General features: G+C 52.6%; 2 protein-coding genes across 2 annotated transcripts; both read left to right on the forward strand.

The window, feature by feature from the left end:
• Positions 1 to 317: 317 nt before the first annotated feature.
• Pglyrp2 (peptidoglycan recognition protein 2) lies at positions 318 to 6612 on the forward strand. Its single transcript, XM_026390028.2, has 5 exons — positions 318 to 449; positions 1688 to 2689; positions 4094 to 4304; positions 4887 to 5184; positions 6525 to 6612. Exons 1-5 carry the CDS (start codon positions 359 to 361, stop codon positions 6534 to 6536), a joined length of 1614 nt encoding a protein of 537 aa, XP_026245813.2. The 5' UTR covers positions 318 to 358; the 3' UTR covers positions 6537 to 6612.
• A 3477-nt stretch (positions 6613 to 10089) lies between these two features.
• On the forward strand, positions 10090 to 21059 carry Rasal3 (RAS protein activator like 3). Its single transcript, XM_077795722.1, is given in 17 exon segments — positions 10090 to 10474; positions 12246 to 12370; positions 12507 to 12585; positions 12693 to 12754; positions 13139 to 13209; positions 13754 to 13871; positions 13966 to 14064; positions 14521 to 15060; positions 15418 to 15562; positions 15813 to 15957; positions 16858 to 17094; positions 17183 to 17384; positions 17479 to 17591; positions 18435 to 18825; positions 19100 to 19257; positions 19984 to 20047; positions 20152 to 21059. Coding segments are annotated over 17 exon segments (3078 nt in total). The 3' UTR covers positions 20296 to 21059.
• Positions 21060 to 21075: the final 16 nt, after the last annotated feature.

The raw sequence follows: 21075 nt of genomic DNA on the forward strand, positions 1-21075 counted from the left end.
TCACTGCTGGCAGTGGGCAGGGCTTGCTGGATTGGCCTCCGCAGATCTCTCTCAACACTGGGCAGAGTTTGCAGGAGTCAGAACTACCTGGTCTTCAGGCCCCTCTTGGTAGAGGCCTGGCTTACTGACCCTTAATATCAGCTTGGGAGGGACAGGACAGGAAGAGCCCTCGGGGCCCAGATGACTTTGATCCAGAACACTCTGCTCCCGTGTCCCCACTGTCTCCCACGCTCCAGCTCTGCAAGGGGGCGGCCGTGTCATTCACCACTGGACTTTGACAGAGGCCAAAGGCTCTGCTTGGTTGTCCATGCCTATCACCTTCCAGCACTGCCGAGTCCTTTGCTAAGGTCAACTGGGTATGTCCCCTGGAAGCTGGAGCCCCAAGATGACAGCCCAGGGTGTCCTCTGGATCCTGCTTGCATTTCTGGTGTGGTCTAAGCCAGGAACAGGTAAGTCAGAAGCACAGACCCCCGGCCAGGACTCTCAGCTCTGAAGAAGTAGAGGGTAGCCCTTTCTGTATTGGTGCCTGCATGGGGTGAAGCCCAAGAGCACAGGAAGCTCTGGATCTCAAGGATCCTTCAATCTGGCAACTTAGATGTTCCCAACCCACAAGTCAAGATAGGGATAGGGAGAAAGGCCTGGGAACTGGGAAGTAAAAACTAGGAAAAGCTTCCCGGAGGAAAGAGTCATAAAACTAGGATTTGGGGTCATGCTGCTGGTCCCCAAGGCATCAAACCTAGAACAAAATAACAGAGGAATTACAGAATGGACTATCTGGACAAAATCCAGGATTCTAGACAGCAGAGCATGGGGATTAAAATTCTGGGCTTGGAGCTGGGGTAGAGCTCAGTATTTGAGTGCTTTCCTAGCATGCACAGGCCCTGGGTATGAGGTGAACTTGCTGGATTCAAATCCTGCCTCTGCCACTTCCTAGCTCTGTGACCTTAGGTAGTTAACTTACCTTCTGTACACTTCAGGCACCTCATCTGTAAAAGGGAGCTAATAAGACCTATCTCATAGCCTTGTGAAGATTAAGTGAGTTATATAAGTCACCTAGCATGGTTCTGGTAAATGTTTAATAAACACTGACAATTACCCAACAACCCACTCCTCACCCAGCTCTGGGTCAGGTCACCTAGCACTTCTAGTTTCTAAGTTTACCCACCCAAAAAAGGCACATATCCACCTGTTCCTCCCTTGGGCATCTTGGAAGATACCCTTCCCTTAAAAATTCCCTAACTTCAATCTGTTACCCGAGACTGTCCATCTTTCCCTCTAGATATATGGGGACACTCCTGGGTCCTGTATATCGCACTGCCACCACCCTGCCATCAACCACCTTCAATACTCACCTCTGCACTCTCCCCTTTCTGTATTCTAGCATCCTAAGAATCAATCGTCACATGGAAGCCAAAGGAATAATCTTAGGACGCCAGCCGGGCCGTATCTCTCTCTGGCTTATAATTTTGCCATAGCTCAACCATGCTCAGAGTCCGAGCCCCTCAACCAGCGGGCAACAGTCTCTGTGCCTCAGTTTCCTCCTCTACCTAGAGACAGGGCTGGGAGCCATACTGTTATCATCAGAGGGAGCACTAGCACGGGCATTGGGAAGACATGGAACAGCAGGGGGACCCTCGGGGACAGGTGAGGCTGGATGGCTGAGCTGATGCACTCTCTCCTCCCACAGCCTCCCTGCCCCTGGTCATGGATTCTGTCATCCAGGTCCTGGCTGAGCTGGAGCAGAAGGCGCCAGTGACGGAAGTCAGTCTAACTGCCTCTGCACGGCTGCTGTCAGCCCAGGACTCTGGCACCTCCAATCCCCTTCACCACTTCCTGCTTGAGACACCAAGTCACAAAGCTGCTGAACTGGATGCCCACCCACTGAGTCCGGAGCTTCGAGGCCTGATGAAGATAGTGGCCCAACACGAGATACGGGGAGGGCAGGAACACGGGGTGGTGCTGGCCCCTGATGGCTCCACCGTGGCTGTGAAGCCTTTGCTGGCGGGGCTGGAAGCTGGACTGCAGGGGCGCAGGGTTGTCAACTTGCCCTTGGACAGCCCAGCCACCCCTTGGGATGCTGAAGCCAACCCTCCAGGACGCAGGGATGCTTCTCCAGAGGGAACCTCTGCAGATGCTGGAGCTGCCTCTTCAGATACTGAAGCCACCTTACCAAACGACAAAGCCAAGTCCCCCACCACTGTGGACAGACTCCTGGCAGTCACCCTCGCAGCAGATCTAGGCCTGACTTTCCTCCAGCCTCCCCAGACCCAGAGCCATCCAGGCCTGGGGACAGAGGGCTGCTGGGACCAGCTCTCTGACCCCCAGATCTTCACGCTGCTGGACCCCAAGGCATCAATGCTCACGGTGGCCTTTCTCAATGGGGCACTGGATGGGGCCCTCCTTGGAGACTACCTGAGCCGAATCCCTGAGCCTCGGCCACCCCTCAGTCACCTGCTGAGCCAATACTATGGAGCAGGGGTGGCTGGAGACCCAGGCTTCCGCAGCAACTTCCGACGGCAGAATGGGGCTGCTCTCACTTCAGCCTCCACCTTGGCCCAGCAGGTGTGGGGGACCCTTGTCCTGCTACAGAGACTGAAGCCGGCACACACCCAGCTGCAAAACGTGAGCCAAGAACAGCTGGCCCAGGTGGCCACCTATGCTGCCAAGGAGTTCACCGAGGCCTTCTTGGGTGAGAAGTTCCCCTACCCTAGTGACCCTCCTCACAGATACAGACACTCCCAGCCCCATGGTCAGGGGCATCTGGGGCTAAGGGAGTCTAGAGGCAATGATAAGGGCTCTGGGTGGGGGGCCAGGACGGGTGAGGAAATGGTAAAGTTGGGCTTCAAAAGATGAATAGGAGTTCATCTGATTTTTTTACAAAAGGAAGAGGACTCTGATACTTTCTGTTACTGAAAAAACAAACCCTTGAGATAAAGAAACTTAAAAGAAGAATGGTTCATTTTGGCTCACAGTTTTGGAGGTTTCAATGCATGGTGGGTTAACCCATTGTTTCTGGCCTGTAGCAAAGCAGTTCATTATGGTAGAAGTGTCAAGTGACAGAGGAAGCTTCTCTCCTCATGGCAGCTATAAGCAAAGAGAGACTAGGGACAAGGTTCTCATTATCCCCTTGGAGAGCAGGCCCCCAATCACTTAACTTAATCCCATTAGGCCCCACCTCTAAATAGCACCAAGCTGATGACAAGGCTGTTAATACATGGGCCTCTGGGGACATTCCAGATTCAAACAGTAGTAAGGGCATTCCAGGAAATGGGTTCAGCAAATGCATAGAAGTTCAAGTGGGATTTCACCCAGTTTCTCCTGTGCACCTTTAGGTGAGATACTTCACTTCTCTGAACCTATATTCTTAAATAAAATCTGATAAGCCATTGCAACCTCTTGGATTTGCTGGTTGGTTAAGAAGTAGCACATGCCGGGCATGGTGACGCACTCCTGTTATCCCCGTGTCTTGGGAGACTGAGGCAGGAGGATTTTTTAGTTCAAAGCCAGCCTCAGCAACTTAGGCCCTGAGCAACTTATGAAGACCCTGTCTCCAAACATTTAAAAAAAAAAATGGGGCTGAGAATGTGGCTCAGTGGTTAAGGGCCCCTGGTTTCAATTCCTGGTACTGAAAAAAAAAAGAAAAGAAAAGAAAAGGAAGGAAGAAAGAAAGGAAGGAAGGAAGGAAGGAAGGAAGGAAGGAAGAAAGAAAGAAAGAAAGAAAGAAAGAAAGAAAGAAAGAAAGAAAGAAAGAGAGAGAAAGTAGCACACAGTAGGAGCTCAGTAAATGGGTTGAGATTCCTCCCCATCCCTGTCATCGTGGCTAACCCTCCCTAGGGTTCAGGGCAAGGCCATCTGGAGAAAGCATCTGACCTTGAGGTCTGAGCTAAAATTCTTGAGCTTTATTCTGAAGTTGATGGGAAACAGTGGGTAACCCTACAAGACTGGAATGCTGTTAGATTTAAAACAGATCCCAATGACTCTTGCTGTATCTGGGAAGATCCTGGAGGACTGGTCCATATGTGCACTTTAACGAGGCTATAGGCGGCAGGCAGGAAACGCTTGCTGACACCACGTTGGACTCCTTTGCCCACAGGATGCCCAGCCATCCATCCTCGATGTCGCTGGGAAGCGGCACCTTACCGGGGCCGCCCGAAGCCATTGCAGCTGCCGCTCGGGTTCTTATACGTGCATCACACGTACGTGCCAGCGCTACCCTGCACCACCTTCACTGGATGCTCAGCCAACATGCTCTCCATGCAGCGTTTCCACCAGGACACGCGAGGCTGGGATGACATCGGTTACAGGTGAGCTGACCCTTCCCCAGGCTCCTCCCTCCCCGCCAGACCAGGGGTGGAGCTGTAGTTCCAGGATAGAGTGAGTGGGCGGAGCCTGACAGGGTGGAGGAGGAGTTTGTGGTGGGTGGAGCCAAGCCAGAATGGGGGCGTGGTCTAGACGAAGGACCCAGCCTTAACAGAGGTCCGAAACACCTAAACAGTGGGCTGCCTGGATGAGGGGAAAGAACTAGGCCAGGAAGCAGAACCTGGGCGAAGGATGGGCCCCATGGTAGTGTCTGGGTCTGGGATGGAGCAGTGAAGGCCGAACCAGAATAAAGCTGCGAATGGGTCAAGAGTTGGACTTGAGGCTAGGGGAAGAGGAGTGGAGAAGCGCGGCCAGGGCTGAGAGGGGGATCCCGAGAGCAAGTCAGTTTCCCAGGTGGCCCTTGGTGTGGGAGTGGCACTGAGCCGTATAGATCAGCTGCAGTGTGTCTGCGCAGGTCTTGCGGTCAGATGGCTCCTGTCCCTGGGGCAGAATCTGGGGGAGGGTCCCGATGAGGGGCAGAGCCTGGCTCACGCCACAGGATGCCTCCTTCCCCTTCCCCTCTGAAGTTTTGTGGTGGGCTCCGACGGCTACGTGTACGAGGGCCGCGGCTGGCACTGGGTGGGCGCGCACACGCTCGGCCACAACTCCCGTGGTTTCGGCGTGGCCTTTGTGGGCAACTACACGGCGACACTGCCCACCGAGGCCGCGCTACGCATGGTGCGCGAAGTGCTGCCAAGTTGCGCGTCGCGCGCTGGACTCCTGCGACCAGACTACAAGCTGCTCGGCCACCGCCAGCTGGTGGCCACTGACTGCCCGGGTGATGCGCTCTTTGGTCTGCTGCGCACCTGGCCGCACTTCACCGAGGTAAGTCTGCACCGCCTGCACTCCTGCAGATGGACGCCCTTCTGTGTGCACAGCTCAGTGGCCTCTGACCCCTGTCTGTCATCCCCTGCCACTACAGACAGAACCAGGCTCGGATCTTACTTGCAACTCATCTATTCTGGCAAGCAAAGCCCAGTCTTCAGTCCCCGCCGGCAACATCCCCTGTCCTGGAACTTCTACCTGTACAACCTCAGCCCAAACCCTGAGCCAGCCACTTTGATCTTTGCCTAGGCCCCAATATCTCTGCCCTCCCACCATTGCCTGGGCCCTGATCCCTGCCAGCATCCCTCTGCCCTCGCAGCCGCAGCTCAGTATTTATGACCTAAATCCAAGTCATAACCCGTCTGCCTGCACAAACTCATCCCAGCAAACAGACACTATGGCTCAGGCCTGTAATCCCAGCAGCTCAGGAGGCTGAGGCAGGAGGATGGCAAATTCAAAGCCAGCCTCAGCAAAAGTGAGGCACTAAGCAACTCAGTGAGACCCTGTCTCTAAATAAAAAACAAAATAGGGCTGGGGATGTGGCTCAGTGGTCCAGTGCCCCCGAGTTCAATCCCCAGTCTCTCTCTCTGCCCCTCCCCACACCAAAAACAAAAAACAAAACAAAAAACAAACCATTCAACCCAGCATACCCAACCTTGGGCTTGCTACTGCCTCCTCCTCATCCAAAGGCCTTCTGTCCACAGACACTAACCTAGCTTCTGGCTTTCTACCCAAAACTCCTTTGCCTGCACAACCTCTGTCCAATCTCCAGTTGTCTGTTGCCCAGATAATCTGAGCCCTTGGAAAGCTTGTTCAGCCCCTGAAATCTGGTGAGAACTGGAACAATCTAGGCCCAGCCTAGATTGCCTGAAGACTTCATCCCAGTCCCTGACCTCAATCCCTAAAACACTTAATCACTAGCCAGGTGTAGTGGTGCATACCTGTAATACCAATTACTGGGGAGGCTAAGGCAGGAGGATCCAAGATTCAAGGCTAACCTCAGCAATTTAGCCAGACTATCTCAAAATAAAAATGAAAAGGACTGGGGATATAGCATGTTGTAGAATGTTTGCCTGGCATGCTCAAGGCCCTAAGTTCAATCCTTATTACCACAAAACAAACAAACAAAAAAACAACAACACACATCTGGACAATCATGCTACTTGTATAACTGCCACTCTATTTCATTAAGCTGTTGATCTTTCCATCCTGGCCTGCAATCAGTTTTATATTCACTCCCTCACTTTGAACCCTGATCCTCTCCCATGTCCTAGATCCCAAGGGGAGAGCAGACCCAGCTACAAACAGCCCCAAGAATCATACTCCCTTGTCTTTTCTAGACTGAAAATTAAGAACTACCAGGAGGGCCTTCCAGAGATCCAAGAGGGAGCCACCTCTAATGATCCTGCCAGCCGCTACAGATCTCCAATAAAGACACCATGGAAAGAAAGTTCTTGTTCACACATTGTCTGTGTTTGCATGCATCATCCTGGTTTGACTTTGCCCAGAAGCAGACCCTAAGACAAGAGTGTTGATACAAGGGGCTGGGGATATAGTTCAGTGGTACAGCGCTTGCCTAGCATGTGGGTGGCCCTGGTTTGATCCCAGCACTACGAAAAAGAAGGAGAAGAAAGAAAGAAAGAAAGAAAGAAAGAAAGAAAGAAAGAAAGAAAGAAAGAAAGAAAGAAAGAAAGAAAGAAAGAAATCTAGTACAAATGGTTGATTGGGGGTTATCTCAGGACATATCAGTTGCAGAATGAGAAAGCAAAGCAGGGAAGGAGAAGTAACCAGGAAGAGATGTGTTTTCTAGCAAGTTTCCACTGTGAGCAACCAAGGTTTAAGCCCACTGGGGGACAGCAGAGGACACATATCTCAGAGTTATATGTGTGAGGGTCATTGACAAAGAACCACACTTGGGGAAGTATTAATTTGATGGCACTTTTGGAATGCTTGTCCCCTGGGAGAATTAGACTCAGTTTGCTAGAGAAAATCCTCCAGCAAAAAAATGCAGGGTATTGGGAGCTGGGAGTGAGGCTGGTGTGCAGTGGAAGAGTAAAGGCCCAGATGATGTGGTGGGACACAGTCTTGACACGTGTACAGTGAGTGGTGGGAGTGTGGTCTGAATAACATGTCTAAGGTGGACATATCTGAGGTGTATGTACACGTGCATAAATACATCCAGCTCCAGAAGAAGGGTCTTTGGCTCTCACTAAAGCCACCCCCCCCACACCTTGATTTAATCACTCCTCAGGGCACATATACCAAAACATCACATTGTACTTCACAAATGGATACAATTACAATTTATCAGTTAAAAATAAAGATAGGACCAGGAGTGTATCTCAGTGTTAGAGCAGTTGCTTAGCATGCATGAGGCCCTGGGTTTGATTCCCAGCACCACAAAATAAATAAATAAAATTTAAAAATAAAAATAATTGCCAGGTATAGTGGTGCATGCCTGTAATCCTCATGATTCAGGAAACTGAGGCAGGAGGATCACAAATGTCAATCTCAACAATTTAGCAAGACGCTGTCTCAAGGGCTGGAGATGTGGCTCAGCGGTAGCGCGCTCGCCTGGCATGCGTGCGGCCCGGGTTCGATCCTTAGCACCACATACCAACAAAGATGTTGTGTCCGCCGAGAACTAAAAAATAAATATTAAAAATTCTCTCTCTCTCTCTCTCTCTCTCTCTCTCTCCCCCCCTCTCACTCTCTCTTTAAAAAAAAAAAGACGCTGTCTCAAATAAAACATATTTTAGCCAGGTGTGGTGACACATGCCTATAATCCCAGAGGCTCGGGAGCCTGAGATAGGAGGATCACAAGTTCAAAACCAGCCTCAGCAAAAGCAACTCAGTGAGACACTGTCTCTAAATAAAATACAAAATAAGGCTGGGAGGTGGCTCAGGGGTTGAGTGTCCCTGAGTTCAAGCCCCAGTACCCCAAAATAAATAAATATAATATTTTTAAAAGTTTTAATGTAGCTCAGTGGTGAACTCCAGTACCAAAATCTAAAAGTTAATTAATTAATTAAAAATAATTTTACAAAAAAGAAAAAAAAAAGACCTTCCTGTTCACAGAGGGCTACAGAGTTTTCAAGGCCCAGTGTGAAATAAAAATATCAGATCTCTTGTTCAAAGTAAGCATTTCAAGATGATGACAGCAAAGTGTTAAACTAAGCATGGGACCTTTCTGTGTCTGGGGTCCTTTGTGACTGTCCAGGACCATATACCCATGGAGTCAGTCCTGTCTTTCCTGCTCCATCGATTCTTTTTTTTTCTTCTTCTTCTTTCTTCAATACTGGACGTTGAACCCAAGACCTCACACATGCTAAACAAATGCTCTACCACTGAGCTGCATTCCCAGCCCTTTTTACTTTGAGATAGGATCTTGCTAATTTGCCTACACTGGCCTCCGATGTTGAGACCCTCCACCTCAAACCCCAGAGTTGCTAGGATTACAGGCACGCGCTACTATGCCCACCTGGCACTCCCATGGATTCTTGTTATCTTTGCCTTTGCACAAACTGTTGCTTCTCCTTGGTATGATCTTCTCATTTCTTTTCTGCTTCAGGTTGCAAAGATGTCGCAAAGATCAGAGAAGTCCTCCTGGATTTTTCCAGCCCAAAGAGTGTCACTGCTGCTCAGCCTTAGTTCCCTCCAAGTCCACCTCACCAGTGAGAAACATCCCCTATTTTCATTCATTATCTGTATCCCCCCAATGTACTGGGAGCTCCAGGAGAGTAGGAACCAAGTTCATGTAGTTCCCAGTGGCTTCTTCAGTACCTAGCACACAGCAGACACTCAGGAAACATTGGTCAAATAAACGAAGGCTCCCATGATGAACCTTTTGAAACTGATATTATCATCTTGTACAAATAAGGAAACCGAGGCTCAGACAAAGGAAGTGACTTGTCTGAGGTTACAGAGCGAGAGAGGGACCAGCTGGCACTCAAACCCACCCCTGTCCAGCTTCTGGGCCATAGTGATGCTGACTCACTCATTTATCGTAACAGCTTCTTTTCTGCCCCCATTTTCAAGTACACATTTATTGAAGCATAAGATACAGGGCAGTGTACCAAACCACGTAACTTGACGAATTTTCACAACAGAACACACCCAAGTAACCAGCACCGAGCTCAAAAACTAGAACATGTTAAACGTGTGTCACATGAATTTCACTTCCATTTAAGGAACAGCAACAACAACAAAAGATGTCATGGTGGTGCACATCTGTAATCAGAGTTACTCTGGAGGTTGAGGCAAGAAAATGGAAAAGTTTGGGGCCAGCCCGGGCAACTTAGCAGAACCCTGTCTCAAATTAAAATTTTAAAAGGTGGGAGGAGCTAGAAGTATAGCTCAGTCACATATCGCTTGCCAAGCATCATGCCAAAGGGAAAAGAGAGAGAGAGAGAAAGAGAGAACTTTTTCCCATTTCTATAAGGAGATCATGCCAAACATTTTTCCAGTATGAGTGAATCAATCTACACTGGCTAGCATCAGATGAGAACTCTCAGTGCTCCATATCCCTACCAACGTTTATTCAGCATGTGCCCATTTTGCAGAGAAGCCAACTGAGTTTCAGGGAGAGGAGCATGTGTTGCCTTCCGGTCAGTGAGGGATTCTGGGACCTTCTTGCCAGAAATGTTCTCTGCTGCCTTCCCTCTGCCACCTACCCTCCATCCCCGCCCCTGCATCCTGCCCCTTCTGTGCCCTCCCAGCCTGGCTGTGGTGTGGGGTGGGACAGACAGGGTCACGTGGACCTGGGTTCAGCGGGAGGAAGCCAGGCAGGGTGCAGAAAGCTGCTGATTCTGGGGCTGGCCAGGAAATCAAGGTAAGAGGGATAATACATGTGGCCCCCCAAGTGGGTTATCTGGAGGTAGAGCTGAGAACCGAGGGGTAGTCAAGATGCAGAAAGTATGTGGGCAGACACTGGGCAGCACTGTCTCTCTCTAGTCCTGCAGGAGAGCCTCCACCATGGAGTCACGGAGACAGAGCTCCCAAACCCAGCCGGCTGCCCCACCTCTGCCGACATCCTACCGCTGGCACACAGGAGGTGGAGGAGAGAAGGGGACTGGTGGGTTCCGCTGGGGCCGCTTCGTTGGTTGGGGAAGAGCACTGAGCCACCAGGAGCCCATGATTAGCAGCCAGCCAGCCCCCCGCTTGCTGTTCCGTCGGGTCCTCTCTGCACCCCCCAAGGAGTCACGGACCAGTCGCCTCAGGCTATCCAAGACCCTCTGGGGAAGACATAAGAACCCACCGCAGGAGCCAGAGCTGGAGCCAGAAGCCCCAGGTACATGCTTCCCCCCACCCTGAACTTGGGCAGGGCTGGGTGGCCGGATGCTTGGGTTTTGTCTGCCACCAGAGCATCAGCCCTCTAGACACAGGAAGTTGTGGGGAGTGCAGAAGCCCAGCAGGAAGTGACTGGGGCCGGCAGCCCTCTTCCCTCTTTTCACCTAAAGAGGGGTGACGTAGAGTTGCCAAGGACCCATGGTCAGGGGCTTCAGACTGAGGAAAGGAGAGGGCGCAGAGCACACGAGTACTGTCCAGATGCCAAATGGCTCTCAGCCCCAACAGGTCTCTCCTGTATTCAATGGTCTGGGCTCCGTCTCTTCTGCCTGGATACCCACCTCCTCTGCCTTCTGATCTCCAGCCTTGAGTCTTACCTGTGTCTCTTGGTCTCCTTTGAGCCTCCACTTCCCCATTAGTTAAGCGGGAAAATGATGATCTCCACCTTGAAGGTCACAGTGTTTCATTCATTCATGTTCATCCCTCCATTTATTCATTCAGACAGGCGTTTGTTGAGCATCGATCATGGGCCAGTCCCCGGTTGAGGCACTAAGATGCACAAGTGAACAAGGCAGATGACATTCCCTGCCCTGTGGAGCCCACAGTGTGGTGGTGGTGGTGGGTGGAGGCGACAGACAGTAAAAAAAAAAGGTCAACAAAAAAAAAAATGACAGATGGTTCCAAGTGTCGTGCCAAGGGATCTAGAAGGTAATGGATATCATGAGGATTAGAGCTCAGCAATGTGGCACAAGCCCAGCCCAGCATATTGTAAGTGATCCATTAATAAGTAGGAGTTATCATTTGTTGCCCCTAGTGGTAAAGCAAGGGAGCAGGCGGTCATTTGACAGGGCTGATTCCACTCTTCTATTACTGGGAGCTCAGTTAAATCTCTCTATTCATATTTCCAGTTTGCAGAGGCATCTCCCAGGATGTCAGGGCTTGTTCACTGCATAGGGTCCAGAGAAAGCACTCCAACAAGCAAATCTGCTCAAACACCTCTCATGGGTCTCTACTACCCTTCGAATAAAACCCTAGTTCCTCCAACAGGGAAACCTCCACCCAAGACCTGGCTCCCATCTCTTCCTGGGCTTTCTCCTCCTGCCTCCAAGCCCTCCCCTCTATGTCTCTGGGCTGTGCTCATCATCAGCCTTTGCTCAAGATGTTCCTGCCACCTTTTCTCTCATCTCTGCTTACCAAAATCTAACCTTTTGTTCAAGACCTACCGTGAGCTTATTCTCTCTGGGAGGCCTTCCTGAGCCACTGACTGCTACCTCCCCTTCCCCAAGAAAGGGACCTCCCCCTACCCTGAGATTTTTCTGTTCTTTCTCAAACTTTGAATCTTTCCACCTTAGACTTATTTGTATAAGGACTCATGGCTTCTGTCCTGTTTAGCCTTTTTTTATAACTTTAAAAAAATTTTTATATGGTGCTGAGGATCAAAGCCAGTGCCTCACATGTGCTAGGCCAGGGCTCTACCACAGAGCTACAACCCTAACCCCTGTGTTTTAGCCTCTTGAACCTACCCAATACCTTGGTTAAGAAAATAATGCGGTGTTTGTAGCCTGGCTCGGCCACTCACAAACTCTGTGACCCTGGGCGAGCGGGTGGGCTGTGTGTTTGGTGGGGACAAGGACAAGAGAGTGGTAGATGCATGCCTGACATGATTATCAGAGAGTGTACCTAAGAGGGGACCGCTGATGAGCCTGGGTGCATGGAGACGGTGACTGGAGGGAGAAGAAATGACTAAGTCATCTAGCACCTCCTTCTCTTCCCAGAGCCAGAGCCGGAGCCTCACGTCCCACAGATCCCCGAGGCCCCCACCCCTGATGTGCCTGTCTGGGATATTGGGGGCTTCACCCTGCTTGATGGAAGGCTGGTGCTGCTCGGGGGCGAGGAGGAAGTGAGAGGGGGCACGTGGGCAAAGGGAGGGAAGGAGGGAAAGGGAAAATAGGGTTGGCACGGGAGGGAAGGGCATCTGCCCCTTCCTCTGCCTATCTCCCTCCACTTTCTCACTGCCTGCTCCTGTGGGAAAACAGGGTCCTCGCCGGCCAAGGGTGGGAAGTGCCAGCTCAGAAGGCAGCATGCAAGTGGCCATGGGGAACCTCAGGGATGCAGGTAAGTCTCTTGAGAGGCGGGGAAGGCTCGGGTATTTGGGAGCCTCTCAAAGTGGGGCAGACTAAGATGATTCCAAGCCCTAAACTGCCACTTCTGACTACCCACAGATCGGACCCTTGGAAAGGCAGAGCCAGAGGCTGCTGGCTCCAACCAGGTCCACAATGTTCGGGTGAGGCAGCCAGTGGCAAGAGGGGAGCGCGGGCAGGGGTGAGCGAGGACTCCGAAACCCTCAGAGCTGAAGGGGCACTTTTACTGGTTGATCTGGTGTAGGTCGCTGATCCTCTCTGGGTCTCTGTGTCCCCCTATCCATCAGATAGAGATAATGAGAATTTTCCTCTTGGGTCTGTTTACAAGGAGTTGATAGAGAATGCAGAAAAGCTGATGGTGGATGCTTTAGAAATGTGAGCTGCCGGGTGTCTTTATTATTGCTGGTAATACAGCCTGGGTTTGGTGTGAGTCCACTGAGACCAGCAGATCCTCCAGGACATCTGGGAGGGAAAGAGCTGAGAAGGAAGCACAGAGTTCTTCCCAGCTGATGTCCACCTCTCCCCAGGGGTTGCTCAAGAGGCTGAAAGAGAAGAAAAAGGCCAGGTCTGAGCTGGGAGCCAATACCTCCAGGGATGGGTAAGGGTCTCTGAGGGGCTGGAGCGGGCAGAGGGCCTGGGGTTCAATATGTGTCCCCCAGCACCTATCAATCCCACCTTCCCTAAACACTTCCTATCCCTTCCTCTGTGTTCTGCCCCAGGTCACATGATGCTGGGGCCATAAATATCCTGACACAGAGCCTGCTTTTGGTTGAAGGGTTGGGGTGAGCTCTAAAATGGAGCTGAGTCAAGACCCTGGTCTGTGAGGGTCAGGGAAGGAACACTTTAGCTGACACCTTGGTTGAAAGTTAGGCCAAGGGTTGGGAAAAGCAGAAGGAATGGCAAGTGCAAAGGCTAAGAGGCAGAAAGGGACAAAAAACAAGGCCAACTGTGGAGTTCAGAAAGAGGGTGACAAGGGTTGGTCTTTCTGAGGTCATGCAGGCCACCGTGAGGCAGGATAGGAACAGGATCCAATTTAAGTTCAAGTTCCTGGCCTTCCTCTACCCTTCAGGCTATGGTGGGTGTGGAGGGAAGGGAGGAATGATGCTTGCTCACGGGTTTCTGCCCCCCCCCCCATCCCCCAGTACTATGGGCTCTAAAGAATCACTGGCCACACTCTCTGAGCTGGACCTGGGTGCCGAACGGGAGGTGCGGGTCTGGCCACTGCACCCCAGCCTCCTGGGAGAGCCCTACTGTTTCCAGGTTAGTGCAAGCCATCCTCCCCCTGCGTCCCACCCCCGACCTTTTGGTGCCACCATTGGCTTCAACCACACCCTTGGATCCCCTGCTCCAACAGGTAACGTGGATGGGCGGTAGCCGCTGCTTCTCCTGTCGCTCGGGCGCTGAGAGAGATCGCTGGATTGAGGATCTTCGTCGCCACTTCCAGCCCAGTCAGGTCATTCATTGCCCGAGAAAAGATGGACATGGAGACCCTGCCCACGGGCCCGGGCGCGCCCTTTCCATTCTACCCAAACGTTGCTCGATCCAAACTCTCTCCCCTGAAACACACTCGCCCACACCTTCACAACCTTTGCATCTGTGATGGCACCAGCCAGCAACAGATCAGACAGCCCCTCTATTTCATCCTGGCACGATCTGCGTCCAAAACCCTACCTACCCGTTACTCCTCTATATCATGGAGCCCCTATCTCTCTGGGAACCGCAACCCCTCCCAAAGCTAGAACCTTCTGTGTAGTTATCTTGGACCCCCGAGGCCCCACGCTTTTTCCCAAGGGCCAGCAATCTCCTTGGGGCAGGGCGCACAGCGTTGGACGCTCCGCGCTTCTCCAGCTTATCCAACTTGGAGCGCTGAGGCCTCCGAAACACTCTGCCTCCTGGTTCCTGCCCATAGGACAACGTGGAGCGGGAAGAGACGTGGCTGAGCGTGTGGGTGCATGAGGCGAAGGGGCTGCCCCGAGCGGCTGGGACGTCGGGCGTGCGAGCGGAATTGTGGCTAGATGGCGCGCTGCTGGCGCGCACCGCACCGCGGGCTGGCCCAGGCCAGCTCTTCTGGGCCGAGCGCTTCCACTTCGAGGCGCTGCCACCGGCCCGTCGCCTGTCACTGAGGCTTCGCGGCGGAGGCTCAGCGGGAGCAGATTTGGGCCGTGTGACGCTGAATCTGGAGGAGCTGAGCGCTCCCCGCGCGCCGGCGGCAGGACTGGAGCGCTGGTTCCCGCTGCTGGGGCAGCCAGCGGGTGCGGCCCTGCGGGCGCGAATCCGGGCCAGACGCCTCCGGGTGCTGCCGTCGGAGCGCTACAAGGAGCTGGCGGAGTTTCTCACCTTCCACTACGCGCGCCTCTGCGGAGCGCTCGAGCCCGCGCTGCCTGCGCAGGCCAAGGAGGAGCTGGCAGCCGCCATGGTGCGCGTGCTGCAGGCCACCGGCCGGGCGCAGGTGAGGCGCCACGACTGCGCGGACCGGGACAACCTAGGGGCAATTAGTGGAGTGGGGAGGCGAAACCTGAGCAGTACTAGTAAGGGACGAGAATCTCGGGCGGGGCCTGAGCATCACCTGTGAGGCGCAGGACTTGAACTTCAGCTGCGAGGGGCGGAGCCTGAGCAGAGCCTCCGTAATATAGGGCTTGTTTTTGCCTTGAGGAGTGGAGGTTTTGGTCTCAGCTATGAGCCCCAAAGTGAGGGGTGGGCAGTCAACAAGGAGGGGCAAGAATGAAGAATGGTGTGAAGATCAGGTCTAGGGCCAAGATTACCCCGGCTCAGTCTGCACAACGTGACTGACCTCTGCCTTACCCAGGCGTTGGTAACAGACCTGGGCACAGCCGAGCTGGCACGCTGTGGAGGCCGTGAGGCGCTGCTGTTCCGAGAAAACACATTAGCCACCAAGGCCATTGATGAGTACATGAAGCTAGTGGCCCAGGATTACCTCCAGAAGACCCTAGGTGAGCTGGGAGGGGAGCAGCTGGTGTCAAAGGCTTGCTGGATGGGCTAAGGGACCCGAAGAGATGTAGGAGGCCCTGGGTAGCCTGGATTCTGGTGATTCTTTGGGGGTGCTAGTGTCCTGGGGGGGGGGATGGAAACTCCTGAAGATGTTAGATGCCTCTGGAGTAAGTTAGAGATGGGTTGAAGGCTGGGTGCAGTGGGTTTGGGTCATAATGACCCTGGATTTTATCTGGCTCTTCCTGTCTTCAGGGGAGGTTGTTCAGCATCTCTGTGCCTCCACTGAGGACTGTGAGGTGGACCCCAGCAAGTGCCCAGCATCAGAGCTGCCCCAGCACCAGTCCAGACTTCGAAGCAGCTGTGAGGAGGTCTTTGAAACCATCATTCACTCCTATGAGTAAGAATCAAGGACCCAGCCACCTGAGCCCACCCCCATCCCCACCACTCAGCCACTGTGATAACCGCGATCCTCCCATTAGGGCTGCCAGATGAAATACAAGACACTAAGTTAAATTTGATGCAATATTTGGGTTATACTTACACTAGAAAAATTACTTGTTATTTATTTGAAAGTCAAATTTAACAGGATGTCCTGAAATTTTATTGGCTGTCTGTCAACCATATCTTCAATTCCATGACACCTGACCCCAGGTAACCTTGAGGAGATTCCATACCCCAATTTCATGCCATTTGACCCTAGTTAACAGAAAACCTCAATCTTATGACTTCTGGTTCCAGATGATGCATACCCCTAATCCCATGACTCTTCAACTTTAGGTCACCCTGTATCCCAAATCCTATACAACTGAACACAGGAAACCTGGGATTCCTGTCCCTTGACTACTTCTGACTCTAGCTTAACTTTGGTGCTTAAATCCCATGGCATCTGACTCTAAGTGGCCCTGTAACCCTAATCCCATCCTACTTCATATCATATACTCTGACACCTCAGTCTCATCTCCAATTATAACTACATCTCAAGCATATGAACTTTGTTCCTGTGTGATCCAGGATACCAAATCCAAAAGTACTGATTCCAGAGGTTGCCATAATAACTACACTATAAGCACTGACCTTATGGGGACTTATAACCCCAAGTATCATTAAATCCTCAATCCTGGTACCTGGACCCCAGTGAGAAGGAAGCCTACATGGCTTCATGAGTAGCTCCTTGGGGGATCATAGACAAGCCATGCAATGCTTCCTTTGATGTATAACCCCTGCTCTTATAACCTTAACCATCCAGGACCTTTATGCCCATAGCTGCCTCCTCTGACTACTATCTCTTCTGCCCCAGCTGGTTCCCGTCAGAGCTGGGCACTGTCTTCTCAAGCTGGAGAGAAGCATGTAAAGCACGTGGCTCCGAGGCACTGGGCCCCCGACTAGTGTGTGCCTCCCTCTTCCTGAGGCTTCTATGCCCTGCTCTCCTGGCACCCAGCCTCTTTGGCCTGGCACCAGAGCACCCAGCACCTGGTCCAGCTCGCACCCTCACATTGATCGCCAAAGTTATCCAGAACCTCGCCAACCATGCCCCGTAGGTGCTGGGAGATTGGGAGGCCATGCTGGGGGCACAAGGGTGGCAAGATGCCTGACCTGACTCATCCAGCCTGGCTCTGACTTAGGTTTGGTGAGAAGGAAGCCTACATGGGCTTCATGAATAGCTTCCTGGAAGATCATGGGCCAGCTATGCAACACTTCTTGGACCAGGTGGCCATGGTGGATGTGAATGCTGCACCCAGTGGCTACCAAGGCAGTAGCGACCTGGCTCTCCAGTTGGCAGTCCTGCATGCCCAGCTCTGTACCATCTTTGCTGAACTTGACCAGGTGTGACCTGAGCACAAAGCCCTGGGAAGGCAAAAAGCCTGGGAGACTCTGGCTGCAGAAGCTCACTTAGCATCCTCCTTGCATGCCTCACCAGACAACCCGTGACAGCTTGGAACCACTGCCCACCATCCTGAGGGCCATCGAGGAGGGCCAGCCCGTCCCTGTATCTGTGCCAATGCGTCTTCCATCACCCCAGGTCCATTCCAGGTAATCTCAAGTCTGGTCTGGGTTATGATGGTTGGGAGCAGAGGCAGGGCTCTCACACTGGGGGGGTCACAGGTGAAAATCACAGGGATCGTGGGGCAGGACCATGGTGGGGACAGTGTCAGAATGGACAGAGGCCAGAGGTGGGGGGCTCACATATGGTAGAGGGCAGCTAGTCACTGAGTCAGATTGAATATAAATAAGGTGGGGATAGAGTCATGTCGGAGAGCAGAGAGAGGTCACCTCATGTCAGAGAGAGTAACTTTGCAATCAGAGATCTAAGGTCGCTTTTCAATCAGATGTTGTGGAGGGGGTAAAATCAGGGGTTGGTTTGAGATCAGATGTTAGAACATAGTCATCAAGTGTCAGGGCAGATTCATATTGTAAGCAGAGGTCAGGCTTAGGTCAGGTGAGGTCAGGCATTATGGACAGGGTCATATTTGGGATCAAGGTCAGGGATCATATTCTACCAATGAACAGGAACAACAGGATCAATGTAACATTTGTTGGGGAGAAGATGGGGCCACATTGGTAAGGAAGAGGGTGCCCTTGTAAGCAGAGGTCAAACCCAGGATCAGAATGTAATCAGAGGTAATGGGAAGGATCAGACCAAGGATTACAAATGTCAGAGGTCATGGGAGAGGCTAGAAAGAGAGGAAAGGTTATGTCAAGAGTCATAGAAATGACAGAATGGTAGTCAGAAATCAAGGATAGGGTCTCATTAGGGTCATAGGTTAAAATATGATCTTTGGGGACAAGGTCACAGGGATGGGGTCATTTCTGGCCAATGGGCGGGGGTCAAATCAGGGGCTAGTTGAGGGTCTGAGATTCTCCATGGCACCCCAGTTTCTCCGCAGGGGAGAAGCCCGGCTTCTTGGCCCCCCGGGACCTCCCCAAGCACACCCCTCTCATCTCCAAGAGCCAGTCTCTGCGCAGCTTTCAAGGTGCAGGGAGTTGGGCCCGGCCGCCACCCGATGAGGAGCGCCCCCCGCGGCGCCCCCGGCAAGTGCAGCGCACCCAGAGCGTCCCCGCCGGGCGCCCTGCCCGCCGCCGACCATCTGCCGGGCCCCGGCCGCGACCCAAAGGCTCCCTGCACGCCGGCCCCGCGCCCCGCGGCCGACCCTGGACCGGGGCCTCTGCCTCACTGCCTCGGAAGCCATCGGTGCCCTGGCAGCGCCAGCTGGACCAGCCGCGGGACCGAGACCAGGCTCTGGGCTCGCACCGCCCGGTGGGCAAGGTGAGGTCTGGCCCAGGTCCATGTGGGCGCGGGGTCTGGGAGTGGATAGGAACGGGACTGGAGGAAAGCCCGAAAGCCAGGCAAGACTGAGTTCCAATACCAAGCTCGCGGCACTTCGTGACTCCAGGTCCAGACTAACCCTCTCTGAGCCTCAGTTTCTCCCTCCGTATAACAGGAACGTTATATGGCAGAACCGTGGGGAAGCAGATCGGGATCTCTGGGGAAAGGAAGAAACGAGATGACGCTTCAGATAACAGCTGCTGTCTCCCCACAGTTGGCAGAGCTACAGTGCGAAGTGGCCGCGCTTCGCGAGGAGCAGAAAGCATTGTCCCGCCTCGTGGAATCACTAAGTACCCACATCCGAGCTTTGACGGAGCAGCAGGAGCAGCTGCGGTGTCAGCTGCAGGACCTAGACTCTAGGCTCAGTCCTAGGTGAGCCCCGCCCTCTCCACTAGTTCCACCTCCAATCGGGCCGCACCAATGAGATCTCACCAAGCTCCGCATTTTCCCCCCCTGGTACCCGGGATTGAACTCAGAGGCTAACCACTGAGTCACATCCGCAGCCCTTTTTATTTTTTTGTTTTGAGACAAGTTCTTACTAAGGTGCTTAGGACCTCACTAAATTGCTGAGGATGGCCTCGAACTTGTGATCCTCCCGCCTCAGCCTCCTGAGTCGCTAGAATTACAAGCCTGAGCCACTATGACCAGGCTCTGCTTTCATTCAGTGCTCCCAAATCTCTTCTTGAAAGGACACGGACATGTCCCCAAGCCACAGGTCCAGGCCCTGGCAGCCCCGCCCCCCCTGCAGCGTGGTCAGTCCCCTAACAAGTCCTCTTCTCCAGGTTGCCCCCCTCAATCAGTCCCTCTTAATCAGGTTGGGCCAGGACAGGGATCACTTAGCCTGGTGGCTCTCCCACCCTGTCACAACCCCTCCCAGGACGGGCCAATCTCCACTTCCAGGCGTTGATTACCTGTCTTCGCATCTTATCTATGCCAGCTCTGATCAGACCTCTCTTCAGACGTATTTAGGCCCCGCCATCCAGCCTAAACAAACCCTGCCTTCACTTCAAGCCCCGCCCCCTGGGTCTCCTGTCCTACTTGGAGCTGAAAGAGACTTCTCAGCCTCTGATCTTTCCCCCTTGCCCCTGACCCCTACAGGGCATTGCAGTCGAATCCAGAGGGTGGTCTTTCAAGTAGTGAGGGTCACAGGCTGAAAAATATGGTAAGACTCCTGCTGGAGCCCTGGGGAAGATCTGGGCTGGAAAGGAGCCAGGGCTGGAGATCAATCCTTCTCTGGCTACAAACCCACCTCCACTGCCTCCCCAGGAGCGCCGCCTGACTGACATGGAGCATACTCAGGCCCAGCTGAAGGATGCTGTTCAGAATCTACAATTTCTTCCAAAGATACCAGAGTCACGGAGTCAGCCCCTGCCTCTCAAAGCACCTTGCGTCAATGGAGATACCACCTGAGCTGCCCATTCTCTTTCCCATGTGGTCTGGGAGCGGAGAGCCGACTTAGGAGGGTATCTGACCCTGCCTTTAGCCCTATGTGACCTACAGTGAGGAGTGGCACTGTAGGTGCCAACCAACCACTCTGGCACTATGAGGTTGCCCAGTAAAATCTTGATTTCAGTAAAATCAGTGGTTTGTTTGTCCCTAAGGTTTGCTAATCACGGAGTAGCCCCTCACCCCCCATTCAATTCTCCCAAATTCTCTCCGAATTTGAGGTCTCATGGAAGGGAAATGTAAGCAGATTCTCACCAGCTTTGTGACCTTAGGCCATCACTCTAGAAGCCTTTATTTCATTATCTATAAAATGGATCTGAAATTCTCCTACACTGTGGCAGACCCCTAAAAGTATTCAAAAAAAGGTATTCATCATTGGTATAGGCAGTACCTGTTTCTCAAGGAAGCATGGGTCCTACAACCCATTTATCCCATACCACCCTCACCTAATCCTCAGACTCCAGATAAGAGAATTTTCCTAAACTCCAAATCCCAAACCAGCTCCCTCATGGCATGGAGAGCGTAGTCTGAGAGGCAGATGAAGGAAGGGTAAGAAAATGTGAAGTTCTGTGGGTGAATGGTGAGTAAATTAGTAGGCCTTTAAATCATGGGTGAGGGGTAGGGTGGAACATTAGGCAGGTGAATAGGTTAGTATTTGTTGGATGTTTGACCTATAGATGACTAGTTAGGTAGGCAGGTAACCAGGATGGATATGTCTACTTAGAAAAGACCTGGCTCATAGTA

The sequence above is a fragment of the Urocitellus parryii genome, chromosome 3, assembly GCF_045843805.1.
Source record: "Urocitellus parryii isolate mUroPar1 chromosome 3, mUroPar1.hap1, whole genome shotgun sequence".
Classification (NCBI taxonomy): Eukaryota; Metazoa; Chordata; class Mammalia; order Rodentia; family Sciuridae; genus Urocitellus; species Urocitellus parryii.